At 44.1% G+C, this 18,782-nt stretch overlaps 1 protein-coding gene across 2 annotated transcripts; it reads right to left on the reverse strand.

The window, feature by feature from the left end:
- Positions 1-757: 757 nt before the first annotated feature.
- snx2 (sorting nexin 2) lies at positions 758-17,468 on the reverse strand. 2 transcript variants are annotated; one of them, XM_026320976.2, is made up of 15 exons: positions 17,224-17,468; positions 13,672-13,771; positions 12,840-13,000; positions 12,534-12,600; positions 11,883-11,926; positions 11,181-11,322; positions 11,013-11,091; positions 9,300-9,375; positions 7,738-7,851; positions 7,010-7,103; positions 6,424-6,629; positions 5,891-6,034; positions 2,864-2,944; positions 2,696-2,767; positions 758-2,453 (listed from the first exon to the last, which is right to left on the reverse strand). In XM_026320976.2, the coding sequence occupies exons 1-15, from the start codon at positions 17,320-17,322 to the stop codon at positions 2,403-2,405; spliced, it is 1,530 nt and encodes a 509-aa protein (XP_026176761.1). In that variant the 5' UTR covers positions 17,323-17,468; the 3' UTR covers positions 758-2,402. The 2 variants fall into 2 exon arrangements, with proteins under 2 accessions (XP_026176761.1, XP_026176762.1); XM_026320977.2 differs by lacking the exon at positions 17,224-17,468 and adding an exon at positions 17,010-17,182.
- Positions 17,469-18,782: the final 1,314 nt, after the last annotated feature.

Genomic DNA, 18,782 nt, shown 5'->3' on the forward strand with positions numbered 1-18,782 from the left:
CTTTCATCTTTTTGTTAAAATGGTCACATGATCATTTGTAAGTCTGGACCATCAAACTATGAGCAGTGCTGAATAACTCACCCCAGTCGGACCATGGATACATTCCTTTATTGTAATTATAAAGTAGTCAAACGTCTGCTCGGCCGCACTGCAGGAATGTCACATCAAACCAAAAGAGATTTTAAAAAAAATCGGCTCAAAAGAAACAAAAATCAAGTGGAAATGTTCAACCACTGGGCATCATTAGGCGGAAAATCTGGAATAAGATACAAACGGTAGCGATCGACACAGTGTTGTAGGATTTAGTCGAGTGGATGAGAGCAATGAAAATAAATTCCAGTTTTAAAATCAACGTGACTCTAATTAGAGATGAAACTGATCTGTAGCTCAAACTCAGGGTGTTGATTTTATTCTGAAATCTGCTTCGGATGCATCTAAAATAAACCTGTGGAATTTGCAGTGAAGAGAAACAGACGGTAAAAACAGTCATCACAGTCTGAGGCTGCTCTCTGGACTCACTTCAGTTCAGCCTCCATCAGAAAACCTTCATCCTCAGTTCAAACAGCAGGTGAGCATCACAAACAGGAATGATGCTAAAGATGCTAACAAGCTGCCTGGTTTCTTCATTTCCTGCTAAATTCAATAAACTGAAATTCAAAACCACTAAAGTTTCCTCTTTGAAGGAAACGAACAGGAGGAAGAAAAACACCCGGTTCCGTTCACACTGCGGCTTTTCTGGACTTTTTTTGCGTATTCGGATTCTGTGACACGTAGATGAACCCAGAGCTGCTTCCAAACCAGGTCTGTGAACAGTTTTGGCCCTTCCAGACCAAATACACAGACAAATACAAAGGGAGCAGAGAAACTAATAGTAAAAATGATCAATCTGATTAGTGAAAAGAAAAAGCTGTGTCACATATTGCAGTTTGCAGAAAACCTTATGATCCTGTTCTGGATGTGAACCTTCCTCAGACAGCAGCAGGGAACTGGATCCGAAGGTGAGTTTCTTCATCGGCTCAAAGAAGGAACCAAAACCGAAAACGTTGCCTTCACTCACGATCATACAGCAACAAAAATAAGGGCTCTTGTTTTGAAAGGCATGAGGGGAAATGAGGGGAACAGGTGACAGGAAGTACACGCAGTCAGAGACCACTGACCTCAGGTCAGTTTCACAGCTCATGTTTGAAGGTGGTTTTGCTCTGACAGACAGTCGGTGCAGCTTTAACATCCTTAACGTTCCTGAAGCAGAAACACCTGAAAGTGCCAAAAAAAGGGAAACTCTGTCTAATATTGACAAAATAAAAAAGCAGCAGAGAGGCAGTTGGGGCTCGTGCAGAAAAACACTGAGCTGAAAAAAGTCACAAGTGTCAAAGCTGCGTTAGGAGAAAACTACAATTCCCAGAGACACACAGCTGCCATCCAATCAGAGTGCTTTGTTTTTGTTGACAGGCAGGAAATGGTTAACAACTTCAGAAAAATTCAGTAAACTCCAGAACCCTCTCCAGGCAACTGCTGCAGAGGCTCATGGGAACTGTAGTTTTTAGGGACACTGTATGGAAGCATTTTTTTTCTCCACAAAAAGAAGTGATGAAAAGTCAGGAATGATAAAATCACGTGTGGACGAGTTGTTGCTAAAAACACTAATATATTTTGAAGTGTGCATTAATGTTGAATATTTATTAGCAATAATCAATATGGTGTGAGGAGATGATTATTTTTATCATTTTCATCATCCTAAATGTTCATCTTTTTCTTCGTATGGCAGAAACGTGCTTCCACACATTCAAGGACCAAACCAATGAGAAAATAAAAACATCTTTTGTCCTTTGCAACGTGAACATCTGTGAAAACAAACAAACATACTCCTCCACACACCCACTCCCCTGTGTCTGGAGCTCAATGGATGTAAAAACTGACACCACATGAGAATCTGTCTGTGAGCAGAGAAAAACCATCACCAGGGTCCCAGCTCATGTTGCGTTCAGGTCCTGTGGAATTACCGGCCTCTGGCTGGAAGTTAAAACTCATGAGACTCAGTTTATGGAATTTTTTGACTTTTCACTCCGAATGTTCACTGTAAATGTTAAGTGTGAGGAGTGAGATGCTGTAGTTGATATTATTGTGAATGCATTAATCTGAAGCTATTAAAGTCTTTCCTGACAGCAGTAACTCTGACAGGCCCTGAACGCAACACAAAAACAAAGATGGTGACGTATAAAAAAAAAGAAAAGAAATCTGGTTGTGTCTGCAGAAAAGTCACTGAGCTGATTCACTGCCACACTGCTCTTCTTCACTCTGGCCATAGACAGGAGGAGGAGGGAAGGCCCAGGAGGACAGATGCATTATGGGTAGTGTAGTTTGCCCGGAGCCAGTCAGGACTGTCTGTTGTGTGTGCGTCGACTCTATGAGATGGCCTTGGCCTCGGGTAAAAAGGCCTCCCAGTATTTTATCAGCTGCAGAAGAAAAATGATTTGCTTCTTATGAATATGAACGACTGCATCATGCATGAATAATTTAATATGGCAAATATCCTATAATTCAGATTTTATTCCAGTCAGAATGTCTGAAAGGCTGCAAAGATTTCTACAGTACAATGAAAAGTTAAATTCCAGGTTTTCTTTTTTAGCCAAAGTTAAAAAGAAAATTTTACTCAAGTTTAAACTGTTTCCTAGCAACAACAACAACAACAGTTTACCTGCTGTTGTGTCTGAACCAGGGACTCCAGGTATTTGATGATGATGGTTTTAAAGTCCTTCACTCTCTCTTTCTGTTGAAGAATCAAATGTGTTTTATTATCTAATCACCGACTCTCCTCGTGTCCTCATCAAAACAATCCGTCCACCCGTCCCTCCCTCCCTCTCACCTCAAACCTGCTGACTTCTTTGCGGATGGTTTTGGAGATTTGTTCAAAGTCTCTCTCTCCCTGCTGGACCTTCGTCTCCAGCTGAAACACACAGAGGAAGACGTTTTCGGCTGAATGTGGACATTTGGATGAATAAAACTGAAACTGTAAAGTGTCTGAAGTCTGACTCCAGCTGCAGCTTTCGACTCTAACTGAGCAGTGCAGATGTTTACAGATGTTGACAGGAAAATGTCCCGGACTGCAGCAACAATGACCAAAATATCAGGCGGCACAGACAGTACTGACACAGATCTTTACATCAGTGAAAGCTCTAAACTCCCTGATAGTTAAAAGTTTATACTGAGTGAATCTGCAATAAATCGACTGGTCAACATCGATCTGCTGCTTCAAAGGAACGAAAATCCCAAAGAACCAGAGAGAACATGAATCTAGAGAAGATCATTGTTCAGAGTCATGAATAAAGTCACTGAATAAAGTTTAACCAGATGTGAAAAAGCAGCTTAGCCCAACACTGGACACACTGTGAGAGTCTGAGCTCATTATTTTTATTTATTTATTTTATTTTTCCATCCATGAACAGTTTAGTAGCTTATTAGCTGAAGTTATTGATATTTAGCGAACTAACAGAACAATCTCCGGGTTAAATGAGTGTTTGAATCTGACAGTGGGATTTAATTAGCCTGGTGAGCTCGTTATACAACATGGCGGTAAATAAGGACTAAAGACGAAGCTACATGAGCCACATGGAGGTAAATAAACAAACTCGACGTTCTACGAGTCGTCACATGAAGCTTGTTTGTCTGCTTCTTACTTTCAAGTTCAATTTTTGAACCAGAGGGAAAAATTTTGTTTTAATCTCCAAATTTATTCCCAAATGCAAAAGTCAGAAAATCTGATCGGCAACAACAAACTAATTCATGTGACTGCAGCCAGAACGCAACACAACAAACAAACAAATCGGCTCCTGATGAAGCTAAATGATGAGAAGCGTGAGAACTAAATGGACCAATGAGGCAAAGGAAAGGTGTGAAGCAGGCGGTCAGGCAGGTGGACACACACAGACGGACACACAGTCGGACGGGGCGGGTCCTACCTCCTCAATCTCCTGGTTGTGGGAAGGCATGGCAGGGAAAACGCAACAAAATTTAAGAGGCTGGAAAAAATGTTCAGAGCTTCCAAAATCATAGAGGAAGATCCAGAGACATGAGCAGAGACTGAGGAGAAACAAACCAGTGAAAGGAAAAGAAAATCCTGAACCGTGAAACAGCAAATAAGCTGCTGCTGATTCATTTTTCCATTTTTAAAGGAACAACTGAGGCACATCCCTCAGGCTCCATGGATTTAACTCAGTTATATCCTAACGTTTTAGTAGGTTCTAATACTTTTTGAGTTGAGCCGTTAAAGTGACGCTTTTCCTACTTATTGTCTTAATCGTTTCTTTAGAGTTGTAGAAAAAAACCCAGCCCAGCTCAGCCCAAACACCGGGACCAGGCGGTTCTTCTCAAACACCTTCATAAGGAACATGTTGTTTTCTTCTGCTAGTTGTTCTGTTTATTCATGCTTTCATTTCCCCTCAACTACAACTGTCACATTCAAACCTTCTGTGTCTAAAAACGAGATTTCTGATTTAAGAATTTTAAAAATATAGAAATAGATAAATATAAATATATAAATAAATATGTGGCTTTATTTGTAATTCTGGCTCAGTGCCTGTTGTTTGTGTCTGCTGCCCACAGGGGGCAGTGTGGGTCTAATTAATACGAGTTAATGCAGAATCATTTTACAGATGAGTATAAATTCATGTATAGGCATAAACAGCTAACTTTCATTTTCTCCTGTGGTGTTTTTGTAGTTAATGTTCTAAAGAAACAACCAGGCAGTGCATCATCTTCCTGTTGTCTCAGGACCAGCCTGAGTAGAAACCCAAGCTCAGGGACCTGAGGTCGGACTGGGTGAGGTGCAGGATCCACAGGCTGAACAACCTAAACTGTGCTACATGCAGACCGTCAGTCCTGGAGCGTGACCAGACCAGTGGGACGTGACCAGGACCAGGCTGCAGTAACACTTGATGAGAATCAGTCTGTGTGGGGACTGTTGAACACACTGGGCCTATAGAAAAGGGGCGTGGCTAAGACCAGGTGATCAGGTCGGTGATTAATCAGGTTCATCATTAATTTGGCTGCTGAATGTGACTTCAGTTTCATCTCTTCTCTTTAATCTGTGCAGATAAATAAAGACTTTGAACCTGCGACAGGAGTCACTCACGTCCTTCAGACTCTGGAGAATGAATTTATCTGCAGTTCGCCGGTGAGCACAGGTCTGGGTTTTACTGTGTGAAGTAAAACTCTTCTCTCCTTTCTGACTTCAGAAAAAGCCGCTGTGTGTTTTCTGTTGCTTGTTGTCAAGGCGTGAACCAAAACCCGACTCCTGACAAAACTCTCGTCGGCTCCAAATAAATGTTGGTTGTAACTCTACTGCGATCTGTCCTCGCCTGCAGCTTCTGACAGCCTCCCCCAGAACTCCCCCGTTCTCCTCCCACGGCCCCACATCTGACAGCTCCTCTGCTCCAACACACACCCCCCACGCCGACACAGTGTGTGTGTGCGTGAGTGTGTGTGTGTGTGCGGGGCTCCTGACAGGCAGCACAGAGGATGAATTTGTGTGGTGACAGCTTCAACAGACGGTCTAATAAACTACTTTTCTTCTCTCCCGCTCTTGTTTGTTGTTCTGAGTCTGTGTGGAGTCTGCAGACTGACAGGAAACCAGACTCGGCCAAAAAAAAAAAAAAAAAAAAAAAAAAAGTTTTCACATGACTGAACCGTGAAGGTGAAGCTGCAACGAACGAACCCGGTTAAGTGAAAGTGGGTTTTGCCCCATAATGTCTGTGAACGTGCATCATCGTCTTTTTAACAACATGGAATCTGATTCACGACATTAAATCTTAATGCTGGTTCCAATTAGCTGCTAACGCTAATCTGACGTCTGGGTGAACGTGTCTCCGTCCGTCGGCTCTTCCCGCCCACTCACCTCTTTGATCTCGTCTTTGGCCTGTTGCAGTTTGTCCGGTTTGTTGGTGAACTGCAGTTTGGCTTCAGCTTCTCGCTTCTTCTGCAGCAGCATCTGACTGTCCTGCCACTTCTGCCACGTCTTCATGCGGTGGTCAAACACCCCCTGAACACACACACACACACAGGTTAATACACACCACGTGTCTTACACTCAGAACATTAATAAAAGACAAAGCCACCAGACACGTTTTAGTTTTAATAATAGAGATAAATTCATGCAGCTAAAACATCTTTACTGTTTCACATCTTCTCTCAGCGTCTTCATTGTGAACAGAGGCCACAAGGTGAAACTCTGTTCATCCTCTTCCTACCCGCCCTCAGGTGTGTCAGGTGCAGAAGCTCAGATCAGCTCAGATCAGCATTACTGTTATTACTGCTTTTCACTTTATTGTCATAAACAAAGTGTTTGCTCTCCTGAGGAGCTGAGGGGAGCACACGGGCTGCGATGGCTCAGCAGAGTCGAGCAGAAACTACCCACAGACATCGGCGCACCTTGACGGCGGTGATGAGGCGGACGTAGTCGCCCAGCAGCTCCGAGAAGAGGTAGAAGTCTGCGTTGGCCTGGTCCTGGTGCAGCTGGTCGATCTTCTCCTCCACCTCGGCCAGCTGGGACAGAGCCCGGGACAGAGCCGTGTGGTCCTCGCTGTTCCCCAACATGGCCGCCGACTTGGCGAACTGCGCCGTGTTTACCGACAGCTCTGAGGAGGACAGGACGGCAGAAACACAGAAGACAGGTCAATGATTTTTAAAGTACTTCCTGTGGGTTCAAACTTCAGGGTCTCCAGCTGTTTTCCCAAGAACACACCAGGTTGGACACATTTATCCATCTGCAACAGGAGGAAGCTGAAGGTATCTGCAGTTCACAGTCTAGTAAATTATTAGTGTTTTCCTGGAAGAAGCCACATGAGGAGACCAGCTCCACCTGCTGAGGAGCCAACCAGAAAATAAAGACATGACCACAATCACATCAGCAGGAAATCGGTTTTAAAGATCTGCAGAAAGTCAGTGACAGATTTTAGAAAAGTCAAACAAACACACACAAGAATCGAAGCTTGTTGGATAAACTCGGTCACCGTACCTTTCCTGTGGCACACCAGAGACTCCACGCTGGCATGAAGTTTCCTCAGCTGAACATCCAGATTCTCGAAATGCTGCTGCTTCTCCTCAAACCACTGACACAGACACAGACACAGACACAGACACACACTTGTTTAAATCACTGCTGCAGGTGAAGTTACCCACAGTTTATAAAGTACTTCAAACTACTACTACTACTGCAGTAAAGTTCAACATGTACATTAATGCAGCAGGAATATTCATCCAGAAACAGATACAACAGTAAAACACAGACAGGGACCAGTTTACTGCACAATAAGTACTTAAATTAGTACTTAAAGTACTTTTCCTACTTTAATATTTCTGGTAACATTTACTTCAGTAGGATTTGAAGCAGGACTTATACAGTGTGGTACTGGTACAGGTACTGCAGTAAATGGTCTGAGTCCACTGATGTGGATTTTCTTCCTTCTTTTCTTACTCTGTGCTTCCTAATTTCTTGTCCTTCTTTACCTCCTCCCTAACTTCATCCACCCTCATTTGTCTTCTGTCCTCCCTGCTTCTTCTTTCTGTCCATCCTCCTCTGTCCTCCCTCTGTCCTCCCTCTGTCCTCCCCTCTGTCCTCCCCTCTGTCCTCCCTCTGTCCTCCCCTCTGTCCTCCCCTCTGTCCTCCCCTCTGTCCTCCCCTCTTGTACCTGTACCTCCCCCTCCCCACTCCTTCCCTCCCCCCTCCCTCCCTCCATCACTCACAGCGTCTGACTCGTTCATCTTGATGGTCATCTTGTTGACGGCGTCGGCAGCTTTGTTCACCATCCGGAGAAGTCCGGCGCTGCTCAGAGCCTGAGTGTTGACGGCCCGCGGCAACTGGACACACACACACACACACACACACACACACACACACACACGCACACAAAACAAACCAACAAACAAACGATGAGAATAAAGTGATGAAACAGGCTTTTATGGATCATCTCGTGTTTTGAATCTTGTTCTCGTCTTATTCTTTTTCCTGATGATTCAAAAATATGATATAACATTTATTTCCTTTATTTGTTGTTGATTTTCATGTTATTCTTCTCCTCGATTCCTTCTCCTTCCTGCCTCTCTGTTTCCATCTCTCCTCTCATGCAGCTCTGGTCTTGTCACTCGGCTCCGATTGTGATGTCTCCCACGTTTTAGCTCCGCTCAGGTTTAATGTCGCCGCTTTATGTGCTGAGAAACGTTAACAGGTGCAAAAACCGACTGCGTCGCTCTGAAAACGGCAGGATGTCCGTCTGAAAATAGCCTCATCTTTCTTCATTTTGGAAAAGTTTACTTTTTGCCTGGACGTACGGGGTTTTCCTCTGGCGGTGGTGTAAATTTGCCCCCCCCCACCCCACCTCTCCAATCTCATTTAACAGGAGCGGCAGCAGCCAGGGGACGGCTCGGTCCCCGGGGCCCCGGCTGACGGAGGGACGGGGGTAAATGAGCGGAGGCGGGAGGCAGAAATAGCTTTCAATTGCAGCTCGGTCCCATTTGTTCCCCCCACCTCCTGCCCCCCCTCCTCTGGTTGTGTTTCATTAAGCGGGCCGGACGGGCCGACACGCTCGGTCAAGCGTCCGAGTGATTCATCTGTTAAATCGGTGACACGGGGCCATTTATTCTGGACCCAACGACTGCCGGCTCCTCCACAACCCAATCCCACCAACAGTGGGAGCGAGCAGGAGGAGGACAGGTTGAAACGTTACAGAGGATTTAGTGCGAGTGAACAATAAAACTAGGAAACAGGAAACGCCGCAGTCCCTTAAACCCTGAGGCAGTTTTTAGAGGCTCAGCTCGAAGGCTGACACTCGCCGCTTTGACCTTGTGGGACGTTTTGCTGCTTGTTGAGAAAGAGGAGAAATCTGAGAGCGAGTTTTTTTGACGTCCGAGTCAGAGGTGAAATATCAACACACTGACCAGATTTTTAAGGCTTTTATTGTGAAAATCAACGGCCCGCTGAGGACAGAACAAGCAAAGCAGTGTCCTCAATCCTAAATGAAATTTATAATCCACATTTTTATTCATCTGAAATGTTAATCTGATGAGGCTGCGAATAATCTGAAGCCTAAACATTTTGTATTCACCACTTTTGATAAGAGACATCGGCAGGTGGTGGAGAACAAACCCTGAGCTAAAACAGGGGAAACACTGGACACAACCAAATGAGGTCGGACGCCCAAATCCACAAACTATGTTTTTCACTTCAGCCTGAAACTACTCGGCTGAAGTGATGATCACATGATCAGATACGTTCTTCCATTAAACGTGTGTGTGTGTGTGTTATTTACATCTGAGCTCTCCAGGAACTGCAGGACGTCAGGATCCTTCAGCAGGACGGGATGTTTCACAGTTCTCATCAGGTACCTGAGACAGGAAGGAAGTTTAACAAACGCTGCTACACCTGGAGGAACAGCTGCACAGTAACATCCAGGTTATTGTTAATCATTCAGATTATTGATCCATTGGTTTGTTAATAATCAGGTTATTGATCCGTTGGTGTGTTAATAATCAGGTTATTGATCATTGGTTTGCCAATCAGGTTATTGATACATTGGTGTGTTAATAATCAGGTTATTGATTCATTGGTGTGTTAATTATTCAGATTATTTATCCATTGGTTTGCTAATAATCAGGTTATTGATCTGTTGGTGTGTTAATAATCAGGTTATTGATACACTGGTGTGTTAATATTTATGTTATTGATACACTGGTGTGTTAATATTCAGGTTATTGATACACTGGTGTGTTAATATTTATGTTATTGATACACTGGTGTGTTAATATTCAGGTTATTGATACACTGGTGTGTTAATATTTATGTAATTGATACACTGGTGTGTTAATATTCAGGTTATTGATCCATTGGTTTGTTAATAATCAGGTTATTGATCCATTGGTGTGTTAATATTCAGGTTATTGATACATTGGTTTGTTAATTATCAGGTTATTCATCCATTGGTTTGTTAATCAGGTTATTGATCCATTTCCTGTTAATATGACAGCTTATTGATACCTGTTTAATACCAGGTTTTTCATAGAGACCAATTTTTGTCCACATTAACCTGACACTTGTTTTTGTGTGTGTTTGTGCATCCATCAGTGTGAAGTTCTGCAGCTCTAAATAAACTCCATCAGGTGTCGCTGGCTGACCTTCCTGTCAATCAAACCCTATCAGTAAAGGGCAGCAGAATGTCAGCCCCACCCACCTGCACCGCTCTTCAGTATTCAACACACACACGTACAGGAATACTAGAACATGTGTGTTGTGATAATGACGTATCTAATATTTGTTGTTTAACCTTTTGGATCTAGAGTTCTGACCAGGCTGATCTTTACCACACCTGCACACAGACAGACACACAAATATGGAGACTAGTTTCATGTGACCAGGCACATTTTTCATGTTAAACAAGAACTGAACTGGCCTTAGTCTTATCACAGAGTTTCAGATTCATTGTTATATTCAGTGGGAAAAGTAAAAAGCACAGGTGTAGTAATAAAATAATGACAGCTGAGTTTCATTTTGCTGCTTCGTGGTCACAACAAAACCATCTTCCCATTTAAGACACATTTGCTTCCAGGTGCCTCTTTCATTTCACTAATCTCATTTTATCTCCACGTTACAAGCAAATCAGATAATACTTGTCATATTTTTCAATAGTATTGATATCTGATCATTATTCTGCTTAAATCTATTGGCTGAATTTACTGTTTGACTTTACATAACAAAGAATAATAATTAAACAGCATTTCAGCAGCTGATACCAACACTCAGATGTCAGAGCTTTTTAACTGCCCCACAGATTTAAAGCTGCAGTAAAGATGTAATTGAGACACGGTGACTAAAATGTGATGTATCTGCAATAAACTGACTTTCATAACTGAAAGCAGCAGCCGAAAAATGAAAATCTCCAAACTGACAGGCTGATCTGGTCTGGACAGCGATCGACCTTCGAATCCAGCTGTTTTTCTGCGTATTCACAGCTCAGCTGTGTTCGTACCTCTCCAGCGCCGACCTCCTCTTCTCCACAAACTCGTTGGACGACTGGTCCTCCTTCCCCACCTTCACCTTGGTCATCCCTGCAGACGAGGAGGGACTCGTTAACTAATTGACATGAACACATATTGATATGATCCAGCTAACAGAGTAAAACAGGGACTTTACTTACCCACAATGCTTTTCTCTGGTGCAGGGGGGACGATGTAGCCAATGTGCAGATACTTTGAGGCCAGTTTACTGTGCAGACCCAGAAAATCACTGAAACGTCTTTTTACAGAGAACTCGTTCCTCTGAAACAGAGACATGGAGGTCTGGGCGAGCGAGAGAGAGAGAGAGAGAGAGAGTGTGTGTGTGTGTGTGTGTGAGAGAGAGAGAAATTACAATCGATCATGTTCCGTAGGTAGAGGACGATTTGTTGGTTACAAGACAAATGTTTTTATTCATTGATTATTTGACCAAAGCATCAGTGTGACAGACCTGCAGGTTTGTTTAGTCATCACACCCACACACACTGTGAAATACTTCACATTACATGGCATTAACCTACATTACACACCATAATATTATATTGTACATATGTTTTACACAGTAAAACACAAAAATATAATAAAAATTAAAACAAAAGGTTCTTAAAAACTCAAAAATGACCAATATATAATTAAAACATACTAATAAATTAAAAAAGAAAATATAGTTCTATATAATATTTTATAGTTAAAATGAATGTATTACATTACATTAGCTGAGCTAATATATTCCCAGTCATTTGGAATAAAAGCCAATTTGCTTCTAACAAATATGTTAAATGTAGTTTATTGAAATTACATTTTATTTAAAGGTGGAAAAGGACGATGAGGGACAAGAAACTCACCTTGGTGGTCACTTTATAGGCCATGTAGGCATTCATCCCATCACCTGACACACACACACACACACACACACACACACACACACACACACACACACACCTGGTTATTTAAACAGAATTAATTTCAGTAATAAGGAGACAAATGTTTTCAAAGTGCGATCAAACAGGAACACACTCAGGTCCCACACTGGTTCAACTGGTTCCATGTGTTTTATTTACTGTCGCTTTTTGTCTCTTAGGTCATATTGACATAAAGGGACAGTCAGTAACTAACAGCTTCACCGCCCACTAATCCTCACAGTCTTGCCTCCAAACCTCTACACCCACCAGCATGTGGTTTGTTTTCTACTGGCCTGTGGCTGCAAAGACCCAGCAGGGCCTGCAGGGGGCGGCAGCAGGGCTGAGCACGATAAGTCGTCAGTGTGATGATGAAGAGTGTGTTGGCTTTGGTCTGCGTCTACTCTGCACTTCGCTACATCACACTCTGAGTTTGTGCTGACAGCAGAGGAAAAGGCTGATGTGGAATATCACTTCCAGCATGGTTAATCACTTCGGACGCACAAAGGGCTGATGGGAAATGTGGTACAAGCGCTAACAAGACCACGTTTCTGCACTGTTCAGGACTACAGGGGTTAGTTAACCATCAGTACTCACCAACTTTCTCAGGGTCACACACTGATATGTGCATGTCGAACAAATCGCTGCCCTCGTCCTCTTCAATCTACACAGAACAGGGACAGAATCAGAAACAAACAACATAATGTGATAAACACTGTGACCTGGTTTTCACCAAAAAGCCTCAAACTTTGGCTTAAAATAAAACACAAACAAAAGTTTTTATGGTTTTTATGGCAACAAACTGCATCAAACAAGCTAAAATCACCTGGAAGGTGTGTGTGTGTGTGTGTGTGTGTGTGTGTGTGTGTGTGTGTGTGTGTGTGTGTGTGTGTGTGCAGTCACCTCATCGAAGGAGGAGTGTGTGAACATGTCATCGTGGGTGTGGCCGATGCGAGGGGTGATGACAGAGGTGGGTGGGGTGATGGGTGTGATGGCGGGTGACGGGCCGTCGGACAACAGGACGTCTCTCTCTGGACTGTCCAACGAAACCTCCTCAGTGGCCTCTGCCCCAACAGAGAGAGTGTTTACACTGACACTCCAATAATAAAGGGAACAACAGCCAATCAGTCAAACTGCATCATGTGACCACCTCAGTGGGAACAGACTGGTCCAATCAGAAGCAGTTTCCAATAGGAATGAGAGAGAGGGGGGGTGTAACCCTGATCAATAGGCAAATATTGGCCATGGAAACACTTGATCCCATCGTTTCTCTCTTGTTGGAATAAATAGGTTCTTTCTGCTCATGTCTGACCCACGTGGGGGGAACATTAGGTGATGGGACGTGTTTCTGGGAGGGACAGAAACATGGAGGCACCAAGACCAAACTGGTCTGTGGCTGATACGACGTTTTTGTTGGAGCCTTTCAAAGATTTAAGGATCGTTGGACCTTGATGGTCCAAAGGCTCCAAACAACCAGTTGTTGAAACAAGAGTTTGAGAAGATGAACGAAGCCAGAATCCACAGAACCATCGATCCAATCAGACCGACTTCTTCTTCTACTGTTCTATTTTCTGCAGAGTGAACTCTTCACAGCAGGTGGAGCCACTTTGCTCATGTCAGAAAGTTTATTCTGATTAATAAACACACATTAGATCAGCGTCCACGTTAACAGTTAGGGTGGAATCTGATCGCACTCTGTGTGTCATTGTGTGTGTGTGTGTGTTACTGTGTTTACCTGCGAACAGGTCGTCAGGATCGTCATCAAACAGTGAATCTTGTTTGGGTCCGTTAGAGTTGGTGCTGATGTCTTCAGCAGGTAGACTGGCTGGTTCTGACTGGAGACACGGACACACACACACACACACACACACACACACACACACACACACACACACACACACACACACACACACACTTATTAGGTCCGTGCTGTGCTGACACTGTGTTTTTACGTGAAGTTAATTCATCCGTGCAGGAGGAGCCACTCGTGTTTCAAAACGATTTCACATCCAAACTTTTCCTGAGTGTGCACTGAAGCTGAACAGCTGTGCTCCACGTCACAGCTTCCAGCCTGTTCCTGCAGCTGTACAGACGCTGTGCAGACTCAACATATTCCACAGAAGAAGAAGAACAACACGAGCTCGCGGTGGCGTGTCATCCATCCTGCCTGCCGGCGAGGAAACGACCATCTGAAGGTAAAACTGAATAATCAGCAGCAGCCGGGCCACAGCTCCTTCCAGAGAAACAGACCGGCTCACACTTCGGATCAGCAACCACTGACTAATGCTGCTTTAGTGACATCAGACGGGCCCAGTGGGTCCGTTTTACCACGTTATGACCACAGACTCCACACAACAGGAAATAAAAAACTCAAGCTTCAGCAGCAAACGGACCCACTCATTCACAGCCAGAGTCTGAGTTAAGACTTTAGTTCTACACTCACAGACCTACGTCACGTTTCTGTGACCAAAGCCCAGGAAGTGGTTCTGCATCAAAAACGTTGGAGGAATAAGTTTCTGACTGAAATCACAATGTTTTTATCCCAATCTCTGACTCTGTACCAGCCTGAGCTGCAGCAAAGCTCTGCAAAACAAACAACGTCTGATTCTCCTGAACTCTCTTTTACTGGTTTTTATAAAGCACCAGTCAAACACCAGACCAGTTTGGTTTAAACTCTTTTAAACTGTAGTTTCTTAAATCTGAGGGGAGGCCAAACCCGAACGCAGCACCTGCTGATTGAAACCACACCTGAGCAGACACACTCGGCCTCGCTCAGCCGGAGCTCAGGAAGAACCAGGGTTTTAGCTGAGAGGACAGAAAGAGGAGAGGACGGAGGAAGAGAAGAGGAAATGAGTGATGATAACGAGGAGCTTCCTCCCTCCTTACTCAGCAAACACACAGGAGAGGGGTCAGAGGGCGCACATGCAAACACACACACACACACACACACAGACACACACACACACACACACACACACACACAGACACACACACTCGTTTTATCCTCCAAAAGCCAACGAAACATGAAGCCAACAGAGTTCAACAAACAATAAACTGACAATTAACAGAAAAAGAAACTGGATATAGGCAGGTTGAACCTTTAACCCTGATCTGGATTCAACAGGGTCTGAGTCCACATCCCAGGCCTGAGAGTCCTGCTGTTTGTTCCCATCCATGTCTGTCAGGGACATGCATCCGGCTGTGGTGTGAACACCGTGCTCAGACTGAATTAATTAAGGCCGTCGCATTTTAAAAATGTAGTGAAAGTGACTTTTGTGGCCACGTATGGTGGAATTTGTGCTCTGCATTTATTGTTGTTGGGGGTTTGGTGCCTTGCTCAAGGGTCTCACCTCAGTCGTGGTACTGAAGGTGGACAGGGTGCTGGCTATTCACTCCGCCCCACCGACAATTCCAGCCGGACCCGAGACTCGAATCTGCAACTTTCGGGTTACAAGTCCGACTCTATTTATTAGACCAAGACTGACACCAGCAGCTTTTGGAGGATTTTCTGCAGGACTGTGGTCTCTCACTGCCTCTGGCTCAGGTGTACCTAATAAACTGGCTACTGAGAGTTTAGTGAGACCAGAGACTGACAGAAGAGGATCTGCCGCAAACCAACACGCTAAAGGAGGAAAGACCAGGAATCAGAGGCCAATAACAATCCAGCTCTACCCAGTCCACCTTAAAATGTCACAACTGTGCATGTGTTTAACATTGCTCTTCTGTTTATTGGTCCTGGCAAGTTGGCCATGAAAACACAACCAGGCTCTCTCTCTCTCTCTCTCTCTCACACACACACACACACACACACACACACACACACACACACAGGTCACTAAAAAGCTGTTGTGACACTCAAGGAAGACAATCATCATCCAGAATGAAATCCAAACTGCTGACATGACAAACAGAGACAAACAGTGTATGTGTGTATGTGTGTGAGTGTATGTGTGTGAGTGTGAAGTTGCGACACAGCCAAACACCAAACTTCTTTCCTACATAAGAAACAGTTTTACAAACTGATATTTCCAGTCTCACTCCTCCTCCTCCTCCTCCTCCTCCTCCTCCTCCCCCCTTCTTGCAACAGCATCCATGTATTTTTCTGAATCTGTTTCCTGTGTGTTTCACAGCAGAACCTCAGTTAAATCAGACGCTTTAGCTAAAACGCAGAGTCGGCTGTTTGTGCAACATGTGTGAGGCCCGTGTGGACAGAACTACCTGTTTCCCCATGTCCAGTCTTTGTGCTAAGCTAACTGGCTAACTGGCTGCTGTGCAGTACAGACCTGAGAGAGATGTCAAACTTTTACTCTGATCAGCACAAACCACAATATTCCTGGACCTTTTGGGCCCCTGCACTCTGACCCGGGGCCCCCCGCCCACTGAGCCTTGTTTTTTCCCAGCAGGCACCTCTGGCTGCTGTACATCCTCCCAGAGTAACATCAGCAAAGGAAAACAAACGTGTGCTCGTGATAATTGCATAAAGGAAACAGCAGAAACAGCTTCCTGTCGTTCTCACGTTTACCTGGACAGCAGGACATTATGCACAACCTGTATCCAACATAATAAAACGTCTCTGTAAAGGAGAAACGACCCCTGTTAAATATGTTATGTTCACTTTTAAGACCGTCATAAAGTTGAGTAACTCCTGGTGATTTCTGAGTCTGAGGCTCATTTTAAAGGCTTGTTTTTTTTTTGTTTTTTTTAAAAGGTTTGTCCCCCTTTGTGGTTATGATTTAACTCCTAACGTGTTTCTTTCAGAGCTGACCTGTTTTAGGTCACACTCCTTATTAAAACACCTCCAGGGCCAACTGGACTATTTGAAATTCATTGAACTTGAAGGAAAAACCAGTTTTCAAACCGTTAGTGTGAAGATTTCCAAACACCTTCCTCAATGAGCTCAAACATGACCACAACAAAGAACAAACTTTCATCTGCTGCACTGGACTCTAGGTTGTTTTCCCAGTGTGTCCTGAACGCAACACCCACACCTGTGTGACTGTCACCTGACCGCGTGCTAACACACCTATTGTGCGTTTAGCTCCGCGCAAACACGACCCTCCTCGGCTCATGTACCTGTCGCTGCCCTTTCTGTTGTTGAGGGGAACGATGACAGTGCAAACACGACCAGCAGCCCGCCCTCGCACCAAACCTCATCCAGAAATGAACCGATTTAAGCTTCGCTCCCTGCCTGCGCCCCCTCCTCTAAGTTTCAGCTGTTGTCAGCTGGAGGCATCACGCCCTGCCTGCCTCCGTTCCCGTCGGCCTCCCTTCACCTCCTCCTCCTCACCTCCTGTGCGTTGGCCGGCTCCGGGAAAAGATCCTCCACGTCCTCCAGCTCTTGGAAGTCGGTTTGCTCCGGCGGAGGGTCCCTGGCTGTGTCCGCCATGTTCGCGTCGTTCCTGCGGCTGATAGTGGCGATAGCTAACGGCGAGCTAACGGACACACACACCGACTCAGCGACTGACGGAGGAGGAGGCGAAGAGGAGGAGGAGGAGGAGAAGGAGGAGGAGAAGAGGAGGAGCGGCGCGTCGGGAGGTTTTCCCAGCTCTGTCATGTGACTAACAGGCGTCCTGGTGGGAGACAGAGAGCAGGAAAAAGAGAGAGGGCTCACTCTGAAGCTGTTTCCCGGCACGAACATCTCAGGTATTATGGAAAGATATATCATTAAGCTCCCACGTGTCTGCTTGGTCGTTTTACAGTCAACAAATATCCCATCGTGCTTTTTAAACTGTTTTATAAATGTGGTTTATAATCTGTAAATAAAAGGCAGAATCAGATTTAGTGGCCAAGTCTGTGCACACAAACAATAAACACTAAGCTCTTAATGCACATAAATTAACCTAAAGGTTAAACTTAACAAATAGGAGATAAGAATTAAAAGAATGAAAGAAAACAACAAATAGAAGTGCCATGTAGAAGATTCTTAAATGAATATTTTTAAATATAACTAATCTGCCAATTTGTGACTCAACTATAACTGTGACCTACATGAGGCAGGTACAGATGTGCAGGAGAGGGACAGCCTGGGGGAAGAAACTGTCTCTGGATTGTCTGTTTCAGTCTGTTCCTGTCTAGTTTGGGCACCGATCCAAACCTGACAGACTGTATGACGGTGGTGTAGAAGGAGACCAGCAGCTCCTGTGAGGGGACTTGAGAAACCTAAAGATTTCCACAGTTGACACTGCGGATGGTGAGAGGGGACAGGGTCCTGAAGTCCACTATCATCTCCGCAGTCTTGAGATGGTTCTGTCTGCACTAGTGGACCAGCTGTTCCACCTTCTGCCTGTATGTGGACTCATCACTGTCCTGGTTCAGACCAATGTGGTGTCGTCCACATACTTTAGGACCTACATTCACAAGAATGTGCAGGACTCTGAAACAGTCCTGCAGACCCCCACTGAGGCACTAAGGAGATTTTAAATAAGTATATTAACATAAAATGTTGTTACAGTTAATTAAAAAATGAGAATCTATTTATCGATTTATTAGGAGAGTGGAAGCTCAGTATTTTTCAATAAGTAGTTGAAAATAATTTGGTCATTACTAAAGTGGTATTTGCTGAAGCGATGGTGGATAAAAAACTGATTATTGATGAATGAATCACATTAACATCTATGTTAGTTGATAAACTTTTATTCTTGTAATTGGTGAAAGTTTCTACGAGCTGTTTCATGTAAATCTACAACCGAACCAATGTTACTGCCATATTTGTTTTTTAACGTTTTTAGTTTTTAACTCCCAAACTATTGTAAATACATTGCTTTGGTGTAGTAGTTGAAACTAATAGATATTGATTATGTTTTTATGTTCTCACTAACAACATTTGGTGAGTAACACATCTTATTA

This window comes from Mastacembelus armatus, chromosome 9 (genome assembly GCF_900324485.2).
Source record: "Mastacembelus armatus chromosome 9, fMasArm1.2, whole genome shotgun sequence".
NCBI classification, from domain to species: Eukaryota; Metazoa; Chordata; class Actinopteri; order Synbranchiformes; family Mastacembelidae; genus Mastacembelus; species Mastacembelus armatus.

What these genes read in the sequence shown, in the direction of transcription:
- snx2 (XM_026320976.2), bottom strand. Translation starts at nt 17,322, where the DNA reads ATGGCGGACACAGCCAGGGACCCTCCGCCGGAGCAAACCGACTTCCAA. An exon ending in TCTGGTGTGCCACAGGAAAG is followed by an intron (nt 6,630 to 7,009) that starts GTACGGTGACCG and finishes TGTCCTCCTCAG; the next exon opens with AGCTGTCGGTAAACACGGCG. An exon ending in GCCTCATCACCGCCGTCAAG is followed by an intron (nt 6,035 to 6,423) that starts GTGCGCCGATGT and finishes GTGTGTGTTCAG; the next exon opens with GGGGTGTTTGACCACCGCAT.